The following is a 15,863-nucleotide window of genomic DNA, read 5'->3' on the forward strand; positions in this document are numbered from 1 at the left end:
GGCACGATTAGATTAAACGTTATTTCTCCCCTAACCCCATTCCGTTTGGACTTCATAATTTTTAACATTGATCGAAGCAAACCACCAAAGCGGCTTAGTACTTCCCACTTGTGCGTAAAAGGCTGCTGATTCATTGTGTTTTTGGGTATTAGGTACTTGATCACATATCTACAGCATGAAGAGAAAAGGAGCTCATCAGAACCTCGGTGCAGACGATCTTGACGACGGCTTGGACTACAGCTACGTCGAGGATGGAATCGAAAGCGATGATGGCGCTATTGAGGTTGCAGGTCCGGTCGACAATGATTCTGACGAAGACGGTAGTACCAGCGCAAGTGTAACTGTGAAGAATCAGGATAGGACAGAGAAGAACGATACCACTGACGAAAAGAAATCTGCGAAAGCTGAGAAGCGAAAACGGATGAAAGAGAAAAGGGCTGTAAAGGTATCAGTAGCTTAGTACTCACATTTCCTTGCCAGTATTAAATAGACTGTTTAGAAGAAGCGACGTATGGAGACGGAAACCACGGTAAAGCAGATGATCGCAGCAATGGAGCCTGCCGTGATTGCCGACTACGTCGCGAAGAAAGCTCGACTTTGGCATCCGAAGCTGTCTCCCGTCGAGCTTGACGATCAGTATTTGCTTCCGCAAGCTAGCGTTTGCGATATGTCGTCTTGGGATAAAAAGCGCTCGTTGGCGAACTTTGAAAATTTCTTGGATACATGCACGATATCGCGCGACATCGCAATTCCACCAGAAGAGAAGGGGGCGCCTTTTGTAATTGTTATTTGTATATCTGCAATTCGGGCTTGTGATGTGCGAAGGTACGTCCAGTTACATAACTGCGAATATTGTAACAGCTGACACCTGAACAATTCAGGGCGATTCCCAATTCGGTAAAATCTATGAAGGTCATTGCGAAGAACAGTATAAGCAAGGACTGCCAAAGCCTCCAGAGCTTCAAGTAAGTCACGGACGCGGCATTTCTTATTGCCTCACTAACTTCAATTAGCCCTGCCGTTGTGCTGACTACACCTGAACGATTAAAGGCTATTTTAGACAGAGAAGTCTTGAAAATGACCAACCTCGAGACGGTGATTGTCGACAGCTCATTCTTGGATCCTAAAGCGAGAAGCGTACTGGATGACGTGCCAGAGATTTTGGCGGTCATGAAGCGACTGGTTACGGGCTCTGCGAAAGCTAAAGTCGCATTGTTTTGAGATCACTTGCATATTCAAAGGTTAACAAAAGTTTGGCGTTTCGCGTGATGTATTATACTCTCTATCGCTTATGTACAATATCACAAAGACCGAAATCTCTACAAGTTGGTTATTCTGAGCGATATGGTATAGGGGAGTAATTTATTTACACAGTGGCACTAAGCCTACTGAACACAGAAAAGACTCACTTCAGTAACTAATGATACGTTATCGATAATTCGAGATTAATTTTAGTATCATACTCACATCACGACATGGAGCAAGGACATAAAGAGATATCGAATACTGCCACGTAAACCAGTCAATCCTATATAGAACACAAGCCATAGGTAAGCCACAACATAAATGCAGAACAATTTTGAATACTACACATGCAACCACCCCATGCAACCCAACCCAAACCTGAAACCGAAACCAGCAGAGTACGAAATACATGAAGCACAACCCAGAGTTGGCAAGAAATATGACGGCAAATCACGGCCTGTCAAAATAACGCAACATTGGATAAGTGACCACTTCCATTAACCTGTTGGACAAATGTTGATACGGCGATCACGCTAACAATCCAAAGACTATCCCTTAAAATGGATTATTTTAACGCCCGAAATCAATGGCAAGTCCCACCACGGACAGCTGACGTGCCAATAGAATGACTCATGATTTTTGTCATGCTATTAGTTTTCTCGTTCATGATACCATTATTGATGTCTATGATGAGGTCCTTGTCGTCGACGTATGCTGCAGGAACTCGAGTGCGACTGCCGAAGAAAAAGAACCCAATAAAGGCTCCAACAACAACGGCGAGCATCATCAGGCCATTGTACGACATGAACACCAGCATAAGGAAAAATGAATATAGCACCTGGAGAGCATAAAGCAACGATAGGACAAGGCGGTCGCGGACGCATCTGTCCGGAATATATTTCCTCACAATCAGAGGCAACAACTCATCTCGTCGACCGGCTTCAAGGAGAAAATTAGCATAGTCATAATACTGTAGCATTCAGGACATACAGGTCGCGATGTAGGCTTCGTACCGACGAGTCATCTCACGCAGGAATTCGTAGCCGATACCGAGGCCGACGATGCCGAGGAAGGAGAAGGCAAGAGTGACCTTGTTGTATATCCGCCACCATTGAAAGACAATGCATATGTTGTTCGCATCCCATGAGAAAAACATCTATTGGCCATCCCTCAGTTAGGAGAAAATATAACCAATGAATATAGAAACGCGTTTGTGGTTAGGGCATGTTGCGTAAATGCACTACGCCCCACAAAGAGATCGTAACCGGATTATCGGAATATCATAGTGATTCTCTCACCAATTAAACAGAAACTCACATTCATATTACATAGACTGGCCCCATGACCGTTTTCGTCCGATGTCGCATTCCATTCAGTTGTGGAAGACCAGGAGTCGGCCCAACCTGTCCATGTATTTGGCATTCTGGCAATTAAGTCATTCGAACTTCTATCACAGATAGATGTTATATCTGTGCAACAATGGATGGCAACCAGCTCAGTACTGACAGCGCTGGAGAGCTAATTCTCGCTAGAAGGTCGAAAATTGCGGTTGTCACAGTTTGGTTGCAGCGTAATTCTTGAAGGCAAGTAGCCTCGGACGTGCAAACGACGGTCTTGAAATACGGTCAGGGTTATTTGGTCGTCGGGCGGCCTTTCTTAGTGAGAGCACCTAGTTAGATTTAAGCTAATATGTATACTTCGTAGAGCCCTTCCCTCTCCTTCGCAGGGAATCGCTGAAAGTGCGGGGGCCGATGGTTAAATGGGTGGGACTGGCGTTGATTTCAGTGTTTACATAGATAGGTTCAAGTAATAATGGGCCGATTTGTTGACCCGGGCCGGTGTCATCCAGTTCGCCAGGATAGCCAAGGTTTACTTGCCAGAAGAGCGCGTCCAGCACATGCATCGCACATACCAGAACAAGCGGGGGAATTAGTCTGTATCTGTACTGTCATTTTGTATGCGGCACCGCGGTAGTAGTACGATGGGGCACTGGTTTACCAACTCAGTACCAGCTGACGTCGCGGACTTAACCCTACATCATTATCGATCGACTACTACCTCGAAAATACAACTTCCCGTGAGACAAAGCCCCGATACCACCTGGGTGCTCTTGTCGTTTTGAGACCATTTTGAAGGCCCGGACATGAGCGAGCAGGCAGACGGCCGACGATGGCCGCTTCGGCAAGGTACAGTATATTCCATATAATTGGCTTATCTATCAGCCCCAAGGTTAGTAACGGGAAGAAGGGGGGGGGGGGGGGGGGGGGGGGGAGGGGGGTACTCCATTGAGCCCAGAGAACGCCCCACGTCGTCTGCTGACTCTCCCTAGGACCATGAGGTCTGCTGTCGTTGCGATTTCTATCTGGTTCGTCTCTTTACAACCTGACACAAATTGAGTTCATATACCGGATGAGAACTGAGGAAAGGGCCACATCTACTATTTATCATGATGTCGGTACCGCTATCTGGCGCCGGCCAATTAATTTATCAATCAATCGATTAGTTACAAACGATCAGTGACTGCCACCAGCCGTTTCCCGGTTCTCACTTGATGGCCAAGCGCTCGTCGATCGCAGGCGTGAATGTGAATCCCTGCAGACCGAGGACATGTTGAATAACCTCTTGTGTAGGAAAACCCTTGATATCGATTGTGTGCCTTGCCTCAGGGAGTACGATCCATGTTTTTCACTTCCTGCGCTCCGAGGGTAGAACTCGATGCCAACGTTGGATGAGGGCAATATTCTCGCATGATGATGACGCCCATGAAATACTAGCACACTCTCCCGATCCTTACAGTTCTCGCAGTGACATCTTGCATGTAAACTTTATAAGCCGCCAAGGAATCGGACAATGACAGACACATCAGGGAATTCCATTCATACAGGGTGGTCTCAGGCTAAAAGTTATTTGACGATTACATAACAACTACATATCCGGTCGATCAATTCCGATGCAATAGAAAACATTGCCTCATGCCACATTTAACCACATTAGGTGAGAAAGCTGTATTTTCCAGTAACTTGCTCGTTCTACTTAAAGATGACGCCGCAACGTGTTCTAACTGATAACGAACGCAGAGGAGCCGGAAGTATTGCGTTTGAGAGTAGTTTGAAGCAGCTAGATAAGACTATCGGCTCGCGATCGCAAAACAAGGTTATCACATCCCCCCCTGTATCGAAACTCTAAATCACGGAGGACCCTCGCACACTCGCTCCGGCTCTTGCTGTGCGATAGCCTTGACAATACAATCGCGACAACGCGAGCCGATTGCCTGCACTACATAGAACTAGAATTTTATAAATTACAATCAAGACGTGGTGCAGGTCGATGTTGTAAGAAGTCACAAAAGGTAAACATGTAATAGAGTGCGACGCAGATGTCGGTACCGTATCTCAGTTTTGGTATCAGCCTCCCTATCACTGAAATATGTTATTAACCTCCTCTACGCTAGTCGTTATGGTGGACCATCAGGCAACAATGACGTAGACTAATAATTTCTCCCGTTATCGACCGGAGATTAGATGCCATTATCAACAGCACTGCCGAAATTGAGCATCAACTTGGTCGTTTCGAATATGGCTAAGCGCTCGCCTTAGATGCTCATCCCTGTATATCGCCTACAGCGATCTCACCGAGGACTTCAATAGTTTGAACCCTTGATATTGTCCGATAACTTTTTTCAGGTCGTGTCTAGCGTTACGTCAAGACGCTATCTACTACGGTGGTACCGCAACCGCCAAGACTTTAAGCGATCACACTATTCTGTGGAGGGCACAAAGCGCGCATTGGAAAACGTGAATTATATGACAGAAGACAGCCACTGATTGCGACTACGCACGCATCGAGCCAGCAATCACAAACTACATACGTATCGAGTCGAGATTGTAAAAGAAGCGTACATGTGGTCTGTCGTATGAATGAAGATTACTTCCTCGATGATGGAATGGATTCCATTACCATATCTATCCTAGATGTAGGTCTCGGCAACCTTTACACTGGTCACACTAGTCTCATCATAACTACATTCACATTCCATACCCACCACGATTGAGATCACACCCGAAACAATAACCGCCTAATCCTCTGTCTAGGCGTCCGACAACCTTACATCTGCTGGTGAGAACGTAAATCGTTGGAGAAGAGCAATCTGAGCGCATAACAATATGCCGTTCCATTTTGTGCGATCGCTCTTTGGGAATAAGGCAAATCAGAATGAGCAATATTAACACTCCACATACCAATACTTCATATTGTAGAGCTCAACCTATTGAGTACTGTCTATGGTTCGCTATCTTAGAATTATAGAGTCAGCACCTGCGACTTCGATTAAATTGATGACCCTGGCACAAGGCGATAGACTAGGGTACAGTAAGCTAACTGAGAACTGAAAGAGCGCATAGACCTGAACACTCCTGCTAGTACTAACAGCTGAAGTAACTTTATAAAATATGGCTGTTACACACCAGAGGAGCAGATAGTAAGAACTGCCATCAAAGTACTTAGTTGCTGTGGGTGTGACGAAAGAATATTGAATACTATTCAGAGTGATCAGAAGTGGACAAGGGAATCGAACTAGTGGATCTCGGTTGACGACAAAAATGAAGCACAGCCGTCCTAGTTCGAGACCGCCCAACAACTTTTCCCGCCCAGCGTTAATATGACGTATCTTAATTCAACTGTTGGTGTAAATATTGCTCGCCAACAGACGAGCGTAAGTCAAGCTCGCGGACCTCGTTCAGACCACTATCAGATCTCACTACGAAACGTGAGACCGAGCTTCCCATAATGAATGGCCACAAACACAACTCGTGTCACCATGCGACCATGCAAACAAGCAAATGAAGACTAACACATTGCTAAGCTTAGCCTTTAAATCTATCAGTGTTCAGTAAATGAGCGTGAATCATGGCATGGTGATGTGCACAGATGAGAAGTCAGATTTGCTCTATTTGCTCTGTCCTAATAAATTCCCACTTGGTAACTAGCCTAACAATGAGTTTGACTACGATTGTCTATGGCAGAGAGTACTGCGGTGACCAGTAAGCACTCCGGACGCCATAGAGTTATGATCCATGCAAATGTTAACTGTGGCTAAAAGTATCAAGTTTGCATATCCAGCTGACAGAAGTTGGATGGGAATAGATATTGCCGTGCTCATTTTGACGGGAAGCTGGCGAGAGGGTCAAATATGCGGCTCGAACGAGCCACACCTAAGCAACACGACAGTGGTGGGTTATTGTACAGCGACGAGATTGTCTACACCATTGGCCTAACCATCAGCCAGGCAAACCAGAGAATAGAACCTTGAGAATCAATATTTGACAGCATACTGAGTAATGGTCGAAGTGTCCTTAACAGTCGGCAAGCTTGATGCCAGCATTGCGGTATTGTTGACAACGGACCATCACTTGATCGAGTTTCCATCAATCCTATTGCCGCCGGCAGTCCAGGCGGGATCCATCGTGAAGATCAATTGCTCCCAGGATTTAGATGCCGAGAAGAAAGAAAGGGACGAATTTGACGATTTGCAGAGCAAAATTTCCGAATTGTACGGCAAGCGCGGTCCGATTCGACCACAACTACGTGTCCGCAATGCAACTCAAACATCCATTGTGCTAGAATGGGATCCATTGGATCTGGCGACAGCCGATCTTCGATCTCTATCGCTCTTTAGAAATAATACCCGCTTGGGTCGTATTCCTTCCCCAATGACGAATACCTCGACGAAACTGTCCGGTTTGTCGATTGACACGGCTTATACGTTTCACCTGGAACTCGTTACATCAGCTGGTACATATGTTTCGGACAAAGTGACTGTCAAGACCCATAAGATGACAGATCTCAGTGGGATTACTGTTTGCGTTGGGATTGTCAGCGATGAGGATCGTGCCGTTTTGGAAGAAACCGTTGCTCGCATTGGTGCTAAGCCTCTCCAAGATCGGGTGCGTATTGACACAACCCATTTTGTGTGCGTTGAAGGTCGCGAGCAGCAATGGGAACGGGCAATGGAAACGAATATTCCAGTTGTTCGGCCCGAGTGGCTTCGAGCTTGTGAAAGTGAAGGAAGAATCGTCGGAGTTAGATCGTATGTTCTTTGTACTGCTTGCTTCACAAATTAGGTTCGCTTACATCGTACAAATAGGTACTATCTCAATGCTGATCCAAAATTGCAGCCGCCAGTCCGTCAGAATCCAACGCCCAAGCCAAACAGCACTTCAAGGCTTGCTCAAATTGCAAACTCGCAGGTGTCTCCATCGCAATCACCTTCTACGGCTTCACGAGGGCTAGATAGGGCAGCGCTAGCCAGTCCTCCATCACTCGTATCACCACCGAAGGAGCCATCTCCAGCCTCAAATTTGAAGGCAGCAAAAGAGGACGAGACGCGTGAGCTTCCAGGGCCAGTTGACCACTCCAAGCCAGACAGTGTGGCGTCGGTGGAGCAAAGAACAGTGCCTATAGCAGATGCGGATGAGGAAATCAAAGAGAAAGTGGTTCCTGTCGAGCCAGAAGAACTCGTGAAGCCAGAACAACAGACAGCGTTCCCCGCTCGTGGCGCTGACGCGGATGTTCCGGAACCTGAAGTGATAGAAGGGGATTCAGGCGACATTGGAAGATCACATGTCAACGAAGATGGTGTCGAAGAAATTACAGTACATAGCCAAACAGAAACTAGTAATGGTGTGGCCGACAACTCGTCAACCGACAAGTTTGAGGATGCGACGAGTGCGACCGACAATGAGAACGCAACAGCGACAGAAGTTGACAAAGACTTCGAGAGTGTACCTCTATGACGGAAGCCAGAGAGAGTGGCGTTGGAATGGGTATTAACGGATATGTCATTGTGTTGTGGCATTCAAGATTGTTCAGAATTGATATTACATTAATTCCATATCATACATCCTATTATACACGTGTTCACATATGCAAAACTATGATGCAAGTACAAATGAGCCACTAAATTGCAATCGCGATCCACATCTACTCAAGTGACTCCCAATACATGCGGGCATCATAGATATCGGTCCATCTTGTACAAAAATTCCATGGCCTTGGTATCGCCTCTACATGTTGCTTTTTCCCATAGCTCGGGGTCAACCGGATTAATAACTTGACAGCCTATGCCAAACTCAACAAGTTGATACTGGCCAGCACAGAGTAGCATATCCGTGACATCTGCGTCAATTTCCAAACCTTTCACATACTTCATTAATAATGTCATTAGCTGCTGTCGTATAGTGCACCGATGTTGCCCAAAGGCAGAATAATACACTTCTGCCGCCTGCCTCTCCGGTTCATGAAAACCGATCCCTTTATTGTCTTGGCGGTCCATCGGGCATTCATAGAAGTTCTCCGCTAGTAAGAACGCGCTTTTACTGGGATTTATTGGAGCTCCTCCACGCACAACAAGATATTCCAGTAAAGCTACCTTTTCGTCTGTGTATGGCGGTAAGGTGAGTCGTTCCGACAAGGGCTCGACAATGGGATCAATTATACAGCCTTCATTAACAGCTTTAGCAATCAACCCTTTAGTTAAAAACCGTCTGTCGTATATAGAGCCTGTTGAGCTAGGCGCATGCTGAAAGAGCTCCGAGAGCACAGTCATTTGAAGGTACCGACTGTGGCGAAGAATAGAGCTGAAACGCCTACACACTAATGGAAGGTCAAAATTATGTGAATATGTGAAAATAAGCTGCAAAACTTCAGTCGGGAGCCTATCTAGTGCTGGTGCGTCGCGGTAGTGATCACTGTGGTGATTCGACTTGCGGCGTTTTGCTTCTCTGGTAGTGTTCCAGTATGCTTCATGAATAGATCTCTGATTGGACTGTTAGTGTTAAACAAAAAGATATCCACGACAGAAGGCTACCTGTCTACGCCTCGCACGGGAGATAGTCACTCCTGGTATTAGGAAACCCATTAGGACTGGTGTAATAGCCCCAGTCGTCAGCCTAGTCGCTCTGTTATTTATCGCCGCCGAAGAGAGCGCTCCAAAACGGTAATGTCGTCTTCCCAAATAATCTTCATCCAGAACAACTTCCCTTGTCCCAGCTCTTCCTATATCCGGCGACTGTTGCTATCACTTGTACTCGTTCATATCCTGACTAAGTTTTCTACTTCGCACAATTGGGAGCTTTGGTGCTCAATTTCCGTCAAGCAAGCCCCTGCATAAGCGTCAGTACTCATGGCGCTAATCATTTTCTCGGCCACTGCTTACCTGGGACCGGCAGACCAACACAGTCACCTACTTGAAACAAGAGCTTTTGACCATTCCTTTTTGTTATATCGAAGAATATATAGCTGTGTCATGACTCATGTCCGATGCGGTTAGGAGTACCGGCGACAAAGGCGCCGGGTAGCAGATTTGGTTGGTCTTCTCCATCGTCCAAGTTCTTGCGTACCACTCGTTGCTCGAATCCGTCTCGAAATGTCTTATCGGCATATGATTCCAGGACAAATCTGTTGCAAAGTCGATATTTTGCGTCAGATTCTTACATTCGAAAACTTCAATTAGCGGAATATCGGCACGCGACCCATAACTCCGATTTGCTTTCAGTGCAGACCTCGTCTGACCAGGCCAGACTCTTATTCGCAAGGCTCCAGTCGATCCGAAAACCTCTGCAGAATGACGAGCAGAATGTTAATGATGATCGCCGGTACGAAGTGCTACAGCAATTAGCAGATTCGGTAGTGAAAGCAATCGGGAAGATGGAGGATGAAGCTAAGGGACTTAGTGCGAGAAGTGGGGTACCAACAATTGAACAAACCTATGCTGCATTGGAAGCCCGAAAGTACCGGCGTGAGCTGCTTCATCGGATTGCCAAACGTAGCTCGATTCGACGCGCCGTATTCTACAAGAATAGGAGCAGAGAAGAAAGGACAGGATTCCTGTTGCCATCATACAACGAAGGAATAGACAAGTATCTCGAAAGTAACAGTGAGATAGCAGATCAAAGTCGTGCTGTCGTGAATTGTCTACAACATTTGATTGCAATGTCCAGTGAGCATTTCGGGGACTATGATATTCGACCGATTAGTAAGAGGCTTTTTCGACGGAAGTTTCAAACATGGGATGATCTACCGCCGTTCCCGCAAATATTAACGGCAGACACATTCACAAAATATTTGGGCAAACTTGTGGACAGAGAGTACTTGAAGTACGGTAGTAGTCACAGGAACGGTATTATTACCGACATGTTAATCCAACTGTTCAGCCTAAGTAACAGGTCTACGGCAGGATTACGCACCATCATGGCATACAATCTGGCTATATTGTTTGCTGTTGACACAGGAAATTTGCGGTTGGCCAGAAAATTGGTCAGTAATATGCCTTTCGACGATGTTAAACCGGATGTGGATACATTGAACTTGCTGATGTCTGTCGGATATCGTCCTCGAGTTCATGGTGTGCCAATTAATCGTCAGTTCGAGTTTGTGCTAAGGACGCTTACAAAGATGCGAGCGCTTGATATTCAAGCAAATCGTACGTCATGGATTGTGTTTTTGAAAACGGTGAAGAGTGTTCCTCTCAAGTTAGAGATTATCAAGCACATGCGATTATCAGGATACGGGATAGACTCGTTCACTGTTCAGAGCTTTATTCTAGACGCCTCAGGATATTTGGATATTACGCATCTAACCGATGTTATCATGGAGGAGTTTGCCGATCTCTGCAACGAAGCGATTTTGAACGTTGTAGTCCATAGGTTATTAAGAGCCGACAGCATAGGCAAGGCTTGGCAGTTCGTGAATTACATGGCAGCTGAGCAGGGCCTGAAACCAAATCTCACTACACTGAATGTCTTCCTCGAAGGGATGTTCCGCAAAGGGCGGTTAGACTGGATGTTTGGAGTTTTGTCCCCAATGGTAACCAAATTCAAGGTAGTTCCAGACGCCGAGTCGTATTGCCACCTACTCAGAGCGGCGCTCAAATGTTCTTTCCATGTCAACATCAGTACAGTATTGCAAATGATATATGGGCAAGCACATAGTCAGGGACTACATCTATCTCGGGCATCGGCCATGGAAATGCTGAAAGCTCAGGCATGGTTCCAAGCTTTAAAGGATCAACGAAAACAGCTGCCTGTGTACTATGGAACTCCGAGACGAGTCATAGATAGATCTGCAATAGCAGCAATGGGTCTCCCGCCGGATTTTCCTGAGCCTCACGATTTTTATTCGCAATCCCCATATACACTCAATCTCACAACAGCTCTCGGACACACGGAAAAGACATTATGGCAAGCGTGCATGCGTTTCCTGTCTTGGGATAAGGAGGCCGTGCTCTATCTTGATAGAAACATGGAAAATTTTACGCAGAAGTACATTCTGTCACGGGCTCTGGGAATAAAGCCGATTTCGTCTTCCGAAACGGCCATGAGCTATAATGAGCTACTTGGACGACGCCGCCTGGAACCTTTACAGTGTGAGAATGTTGATCACAAATTTCCGGTAACGGCGTTGGAGCGAAGGCACTTTAAGAGTCTGATTATAGGGAGAGCTCATGAGCTATTACAAATGTACCTGCGACAGTCAAACACCTTAGTGAGGGAAGTGTACTATCGAAGAATCGCAAACAAAGCAAAACTTGGATTGGATCGAGCGTCGATGATAGAGGCAAAGGCATTCGGAGTATTTCCGCAAAGTAAGATTGCGGAAGGACAAAAGCTTGTTCAAAACTAGCATTCAATGGGAACGGATTATGTATCATATTATTGTAAATGTGTGTATTATTGTATATATTCTAGATGTACTTTTACGAACTTGATCAAATTTTATCTAGAGCCCGGAGCGCTTACAACGGAGATCCTTTCTCAGTAGACTGGTATCGTATCCTCAGTTGCCATATTGCATGATTATGAAGACGCCATTTTGACTGTCAACGAGACATTAAGGATCTACCGGTCAACTTCATGGCTGCAATTGTCGGGCGCAGATTGCATAGGAAAATTTGCGGTAGGGCGCCCATTATATGCTATGATAATCTCCAAATGATAAGAGTCGTAGAATCATTATATACATATATACATAAGTCCGAGCCTAGCTCATCCTGCACAACCTTACACAAGCCGGCTAAGAGCGCTATCACCGCTTCTCCTTCATGCAAACTAAGAAATTATGCGTCTAGAATCGCGGCATCAGATTTGAATCACGAAATAAAGCCGATTGCTGGTCCCACTGGGAGCTAGTGATGTCGACATTAGTCGCAGAGTCTATGTCGAACGTAGCCCAGTCAAAATTTGGCGGATATAGCGGATTTCCATCAGTTTCCGACCACAACCATTTAGACAGTGAGGCATCTTGCGTGACAGTACCTCCCAGCACAAAAGTTTCCATCTCCAGATCAGACGTATTTGGAGGAGCTGATTGTGACGAATTGACGTTGTGGTACTGGGTTAACCCAACGCTCGACGCATCAGAGGGCTGAATATGTACATGGTCTGATACCGACTTTAGCCGTCTAGGTAACGTGCTTCCCATGGGAAAGGACGGTACTCCCATCACTGTAGTTAATCCTTCGTTGACAACATCGCCAACTAGTTGACCATTTGACGGTGTTGGCATCGTCAACGGTGTATCAACCGCAGGATACGCAGCCGTAGAAGCGGGCGCTTGAACGGAGTTTTTCTGCGTACCATCGCCTAGCGTCTTTAGTCTAGTTGCACAATTAAGTACGACCATGGTCGCTAGACGAGTGAATAGATCAGCAACGTTGTTCAGCTTGCGGACACACTCGGGCGGCCGCTGTATGCCTTTCAATATCCCAGCGACTACTCGCATCAACCGTAAATCTTCCCTACAACCTGTTTTAATAACCGAAGAAAATAGCTCAAAAAAGGGAGCAAACGGCTGGAAAATGAGGCTCCAGGTCGCAATGCAATCGCCGTACAATCTGCGGTCTGACGACGTCAAAACTTCATGAATGACCAGAATGGCCCTGCGCGCAGCTGCCAATGCAATATCTGTGCTTTGCTGCCAACCTTCCGGAGTATCGATTAGACCAGTGTTGCCTCCATCGTCGTCGTCTGGTATGCCTTTGCTCACGCGATGTATCATCGTCATGCATACATAGTACATGAACTCAGCCTCAGCAATAATGGGCATGTAGAGCCAGCCAGCAGATGGCCAGGACTCGATAATCCACGGTTGAACATCCGCCCAAACTTTCCTTAACATAGCGTCAAGCTCTCGAACTGCTCGTCGCTTATCAGATGCGCTCTGCTGCTGTGCTTGCGCAGAATATAAACGGACATAAACAAGATCATATAGCTCCACCAGGCTGACAATCGCATCACACCTTCCGGTGCCAAACCTGCGTCTTTTCTTCACCTCCGCCTCCTCATCGGGGCTGTCCGTTGGTTTCGTCCCCTGGCTATCTAACTCTTCGCTATAGAGTTTCCGTTCAACATCGCAGTCGTACATAGGCATCGATGACGTCCGACCAAATGTTAGGCAGAGCGTCTTTTCATACGCATAGCAATGCCAGAACAGACATCGACGTTCCTCAATTTCAATCTGGGAAAGACCCCGTTCGAAATAGAGCGCACTTCGCCGGTGAAGCCCTAGTGTCTGAGCTAGACGGCAGCACTGTGAGATAAGCATCCAACATAGGCCAGGGTGTATTAATGTTTCCGCTGCCGCAGCCTAGATATACTTTAGCACCCTACACATCTCGCTCGGTGTACGATCATATACATACAGCAAACAGAAGAGTCTGAGCATTAATGAAGTTAGCAGTGATAAATACCGACGGCTCTTTCAATATGAGCCATATATTTTTAAACATCTTCTCCCGAAGAATTATATCGCCCTCATGTAGCTCATATTCCGGCCAGAGGAGAACCATGGTCATCATGTAACTAATGCAAGCTATTTTCTGAAGGCGATTTGGAGTATCCGGCTGGTATGCTTCGTCCCGGATCATTCGGGCAAACCGAAACGAGCATAACTGCTGAACAGGCAAAATATAGTCAATGTAGTCTACCGATATTAGATATCCATTGACCGATACTAGTAAAATGTACGCACAATCAATAATCTCTTGTCCTCGTTTCCTCGACGGGAGCACTGGCGTATGGTCCTTTATATCCAGCTCTTCTACCCAATCTACCGGGAGAAAATTTGAAGCGACATAGTCAAGTGTTGCATTAAGAAGTGCCTTCATTCCAGGGCAGCTGGGCTCGACAAAATCACTTTGCTTCTCCTGCGTTTCTTCGATATTGCCCTTGGCGTCTCTGGCATGATAATATTCCGGCTCTATAGGTTCCTGCTGTGAGACAGTATCGTTCGCTATCGTCGAATTCTTCCCATAATCGGCTTCGTCGTCTGAGTCCGTAACACTAGAAATGCCATTCTCCTTGGCATTTTCTTTGTCAGTTTTGTCTCTGCCGTCGTCGTGAAGTGCTGTGGTTAGCATCTGGGCCTCAATTGACATGGAGAGCAGGGAAGATTTTCCCAAATACTGAAGTTGGCCCTTAATGTTGGTCACTAGAGAGTTTAATAACTCAATACTGGCGAAATTTCCCCGTGACGTTGATGATTGTGACTGGGCATTCTGGATGCGCTGTTGCTGAATAGCAAGTACGTTCGGCGAATTTGCTGTATCTGTCGACGGCAGCCCAGATATTAACTCGGGATAAGCTGTTGGGGAAAGTGATGTTGCTGGAGTTGAAGTTTGGCTTGTCAAAGAAATTGATTCGGATCTTGGCAATGGTAAATTATACGATGTTGCCGTGGCGCGTGTCGTTGTCAGGAGAGACATGATCGTATCAAGTTGGGCTTGCATCTGATCCAGTCGCCCACGTACATTATCATCCATTCTGATAGCACGATTAATACGTTCACCTGCTTCTAGTTTTTTAAGCAGAATGCTCACATACGACCCAGAGTTTCGTCTCTTCCGTTTGCGAGCATCTGGCATGGTTCTCAGACACCGGAGACGCCGTGACGAACAAGACCCGCATGGCTCTTTCTTATCGCACTTGATCTAGCATGGTATATGTTAAGAAGAGCTAATGACTGACTGCCGCTAATAGTCTCTATCGCTACTAACAGTTATCTATCTAACCCACCTTCTTTAATCTGCAAGAGTCGCACTGGCCAGATTGAGTCAATACTACTGTGGAATGCAAGTACAGCCATTTAAGAATTGTATACTTACGGCGCGACAAGATCCATCTTCATCTTCGTCTTCAGAACCCATGTCATGAGCAAGCACGTCCCGAGGATATATTTAAACCGATATTCTATACTTTAGACAGACCTCAAAGAGAGTTGGGCATAGATGTGCTAATGAGCACATCCGATGAGTACTAGGCTACAAGGGGGCGAACTGATGACAAATGGGCTGCACCAGTACCACTGCGGCTTGAAATTTTGGCTAGTTACTTTGGGAGCTTTAGCGCCACCGCGCGGATATCCCGTGCTCCGAATCGCCGGACGGACCTGGACTGGAACCTCAATCGTCAACCGTTGCGTAGTTATGCCCATATAAACACAGTTATCATCAACTTCCGCCTAGTGGTGGACAAAAACGTCGTACTGCAAATTGCGCAGAATGCAGGTTTTAGGCGGGGCTAGCGATTAAAATGAGTGCCTTCCCGTAGACATTTCGACCACAAGAC

General features: G+C 46.3%; 6 protein-coding genes across 6 annotated transcripts; 3 read left to right on the forward strand and 3 right to left on the reverse strand.

Annotated features, from left to right (window-relative positions):
* The first annotated feature begins 74 nt into the window (after positions 1-74).
* Positions 75-1,325, forward strand: POJ06DRAFT_122714 (U3-containing 90S pre-ribosomal complex subunit-domain containing protein). The gene is made up of 4 exons (XM_056184261.1): positions 75-445; positions 500-825; positions 882-965; positions 1,014-1,325. Exons 1-4 carry the CDS (start codon positions 176-178, stop codon positions 1,219-1,221), a joined length of 888 nt encoding a protein of 295 aa, XP_056043485.1. The 5' UTR covers positions 75-175; the 3' UTR covers positions 1,222-1,325.
* A 417-nt stretch (positions 1,326-1,742) lies between these two features.
* POJ06DRAFT_122762 (Ctr copper transporter family-domain-containing protein) lies at positions 1,743-2,742 on the reverse strand. The gene is made up of 3 exons (XM_056184262.1): positions 2,563-2,742; positions 2,236-2,408; positions 1,743-2,184 (listed from the first exon to the last, which is right to left on the reverse strand). The coding sequence occupies exons 2-3, from the start codon at positions 2,399-2,401 to the stop codon at positions 1,829-1,831; spliced, it is 522 nt and encodes a 173-aa protein (XP_056043486.1). The 5' UTR covers positions 2,402-2,408; positions 2,563-2,742; the 3' UTR covers positions 1,743-1,828.
* Positions 2,743-6,452: 3,710 nt separating this feature from the next.
* On the forward strand, positions 6,453-8,142 carry POJ06DRAFT_211350 (uncharacterized protein). Its single transcript, XM_056185444.1, has 2 exons — positions 6,453-7,330; positions 7,388-8,142. Exons 1-2 carry the CDS (start codon positions 6,582-6,584, stop codon positions 8,034-8,036), a joined length of 1,398 nt encoding a protein of 465 aa, XP_056043487.1. The 5' UTR covers positions 6,453-6,581; the 3' UTR covers positions 8,037-8,142.
* POJ06DRAFT_276340 (uncharacterized protein) lies at positions 8,143-9,353 on the reverse strand. Its single transcript, XM_056189682.1, has 2 exons — positions 9,110-9,353; positions 8,143-9,058 (listed from the first exon to the last, which is right to left on the reverse strand). Exons 1-2 carry the CDS (start codon positions 9,158-9,160, stop codon positions 8,255-8,257), a joined length of 855 nt encoding a protein of 284 aa, XP_056043488.1. The 5' UTR covers positions 9,161-9,353; the 3' UTR covers positions 8,143-8,254.
* Positions 9,354-9,465: 112 nt separating this feature from the next.
* On the forward strand, positions 9,466-12,142 carry POJ06DRAFT_122804 (uncharacterized protein). Its single transcript, XM_056184263.1, has one exon. It carries the CDS (start codon positions 9,562-9,564, stop codon positions 11,920-11,922), a length of 2,361 nt encoding a protein of 786 aa, XP_056043489.1. The 5' UTR covers positions 9,466-9,561; the 3' UTR covers positions 11,923-12,142.
* Positions 12,143-12,363: 221 nt separating this feature from the next.
* POJ06DRAFT_268919 (fungal-specific transcription factor domain-containing protein) lies at positions 12,364-15,160 on the reverse strand (the record flags this gene model as incomplete). Its single annotated transcript, XM_056189340.1, has 3 exons — positions 12,364-13,884; positions 13,940-14,220; positions 14,269-15,160. The coding sequence occupies 3 exons, from the start codon at positions 15,158-15,160 to the stop codon at positions 12,364-12,366; spliced, it is 2,694 nt and encodes an 897-aa protein (XP_056043490.1).
* Positions 15,161-15,863: the final 703 nt, after the last annotated feature.

This window comes from Lipomyces tetrasporus (genome assembly GCF_029532465.1).
Source record: "Lipomyces tetrasporus strain NRRL Y-64009 chromosome Unknown POJ06scaffold_6, whole genome shotgun sequence".
In the NCBI taxonomy this organism is placed as follows: domain Eukaryota; kingdom Fungi; phylum Ascomycota; class Lipomycetes; order Lipomycetales; family Lipomycetaceae; genus Lipomyces; species Lipomyces tetrasporus.

Coding starts and splice junctions, on each gene's coding strand:
- POJ06DRAFT_122714 (XM_056184261.1), top strand. CDS start 176: ATGAAGAGAAAAGGAGCTCATCAGAACCTCGGTGCAGACGATCTTGAC. Junction 826..881: donor CGGGCTTGTGATGTGCGAAG/GTACGTCCAGTT, acceptor TGAACAATTCAG/GGCGATTCCCAATTCGGTAA. Junction 966..1,013: donor CAAAGCCTCCAGAGCTTCAA/GTAAGTCACGGA, acceptor AACTTCAATTAG/CCCTGCCGTTGTGCTGACTA.
- POJ06DRAFT_122762 (XM_056184262.1), bottom strand. CDS start 2,401: ATGTTTTTCTCATGGGATGCGAACAACATATGCATTGTCTTTCAATGG. Junction 2,185..2,235: donor CGAAGCCTACATCGCGACCT/GTATGTCCTGAA, acceptor TTCTCCTTGAAG/CCGGTCGACGAGATGAGTTG.
- POJ06DRAFT_211350 (XM_056185444.1), top strand. CDS start 6,582: ATGGTCGAAGTGTCCTTAACAGTCGGCAAGCTTGATGCCAGCATTGCG. Junction 7,331..7,387: donor AGAATCGTCGGAGTTAGATC/GTATGTTCTTTG, acceptor TCGTACAAATAG/GTACTATCTCAATGCTGATC.
- POJ06DRAFT_276340 (XM_056189682.1), bottom strand. CDS start 9,160: ATGGGTTTCCTAATACCAGGAGTGACTATCTCCCGTGCGAGGCGTAGA. Junction 9,059..9,109: donor CCCGTGCGAGGCGTAGACAG/GTAGCCTTCTGT, acceptor CAGTCCAATCAG/AGATCTATTCATGAAGCATA.
- POJ06DRAFT_122804 (XM_056184263.1), top strand. CDS start 9,562: ATGCGGTTAGGAGTACCGGCGACAAAGGCGCCGGGTAGCAGATTTGGT.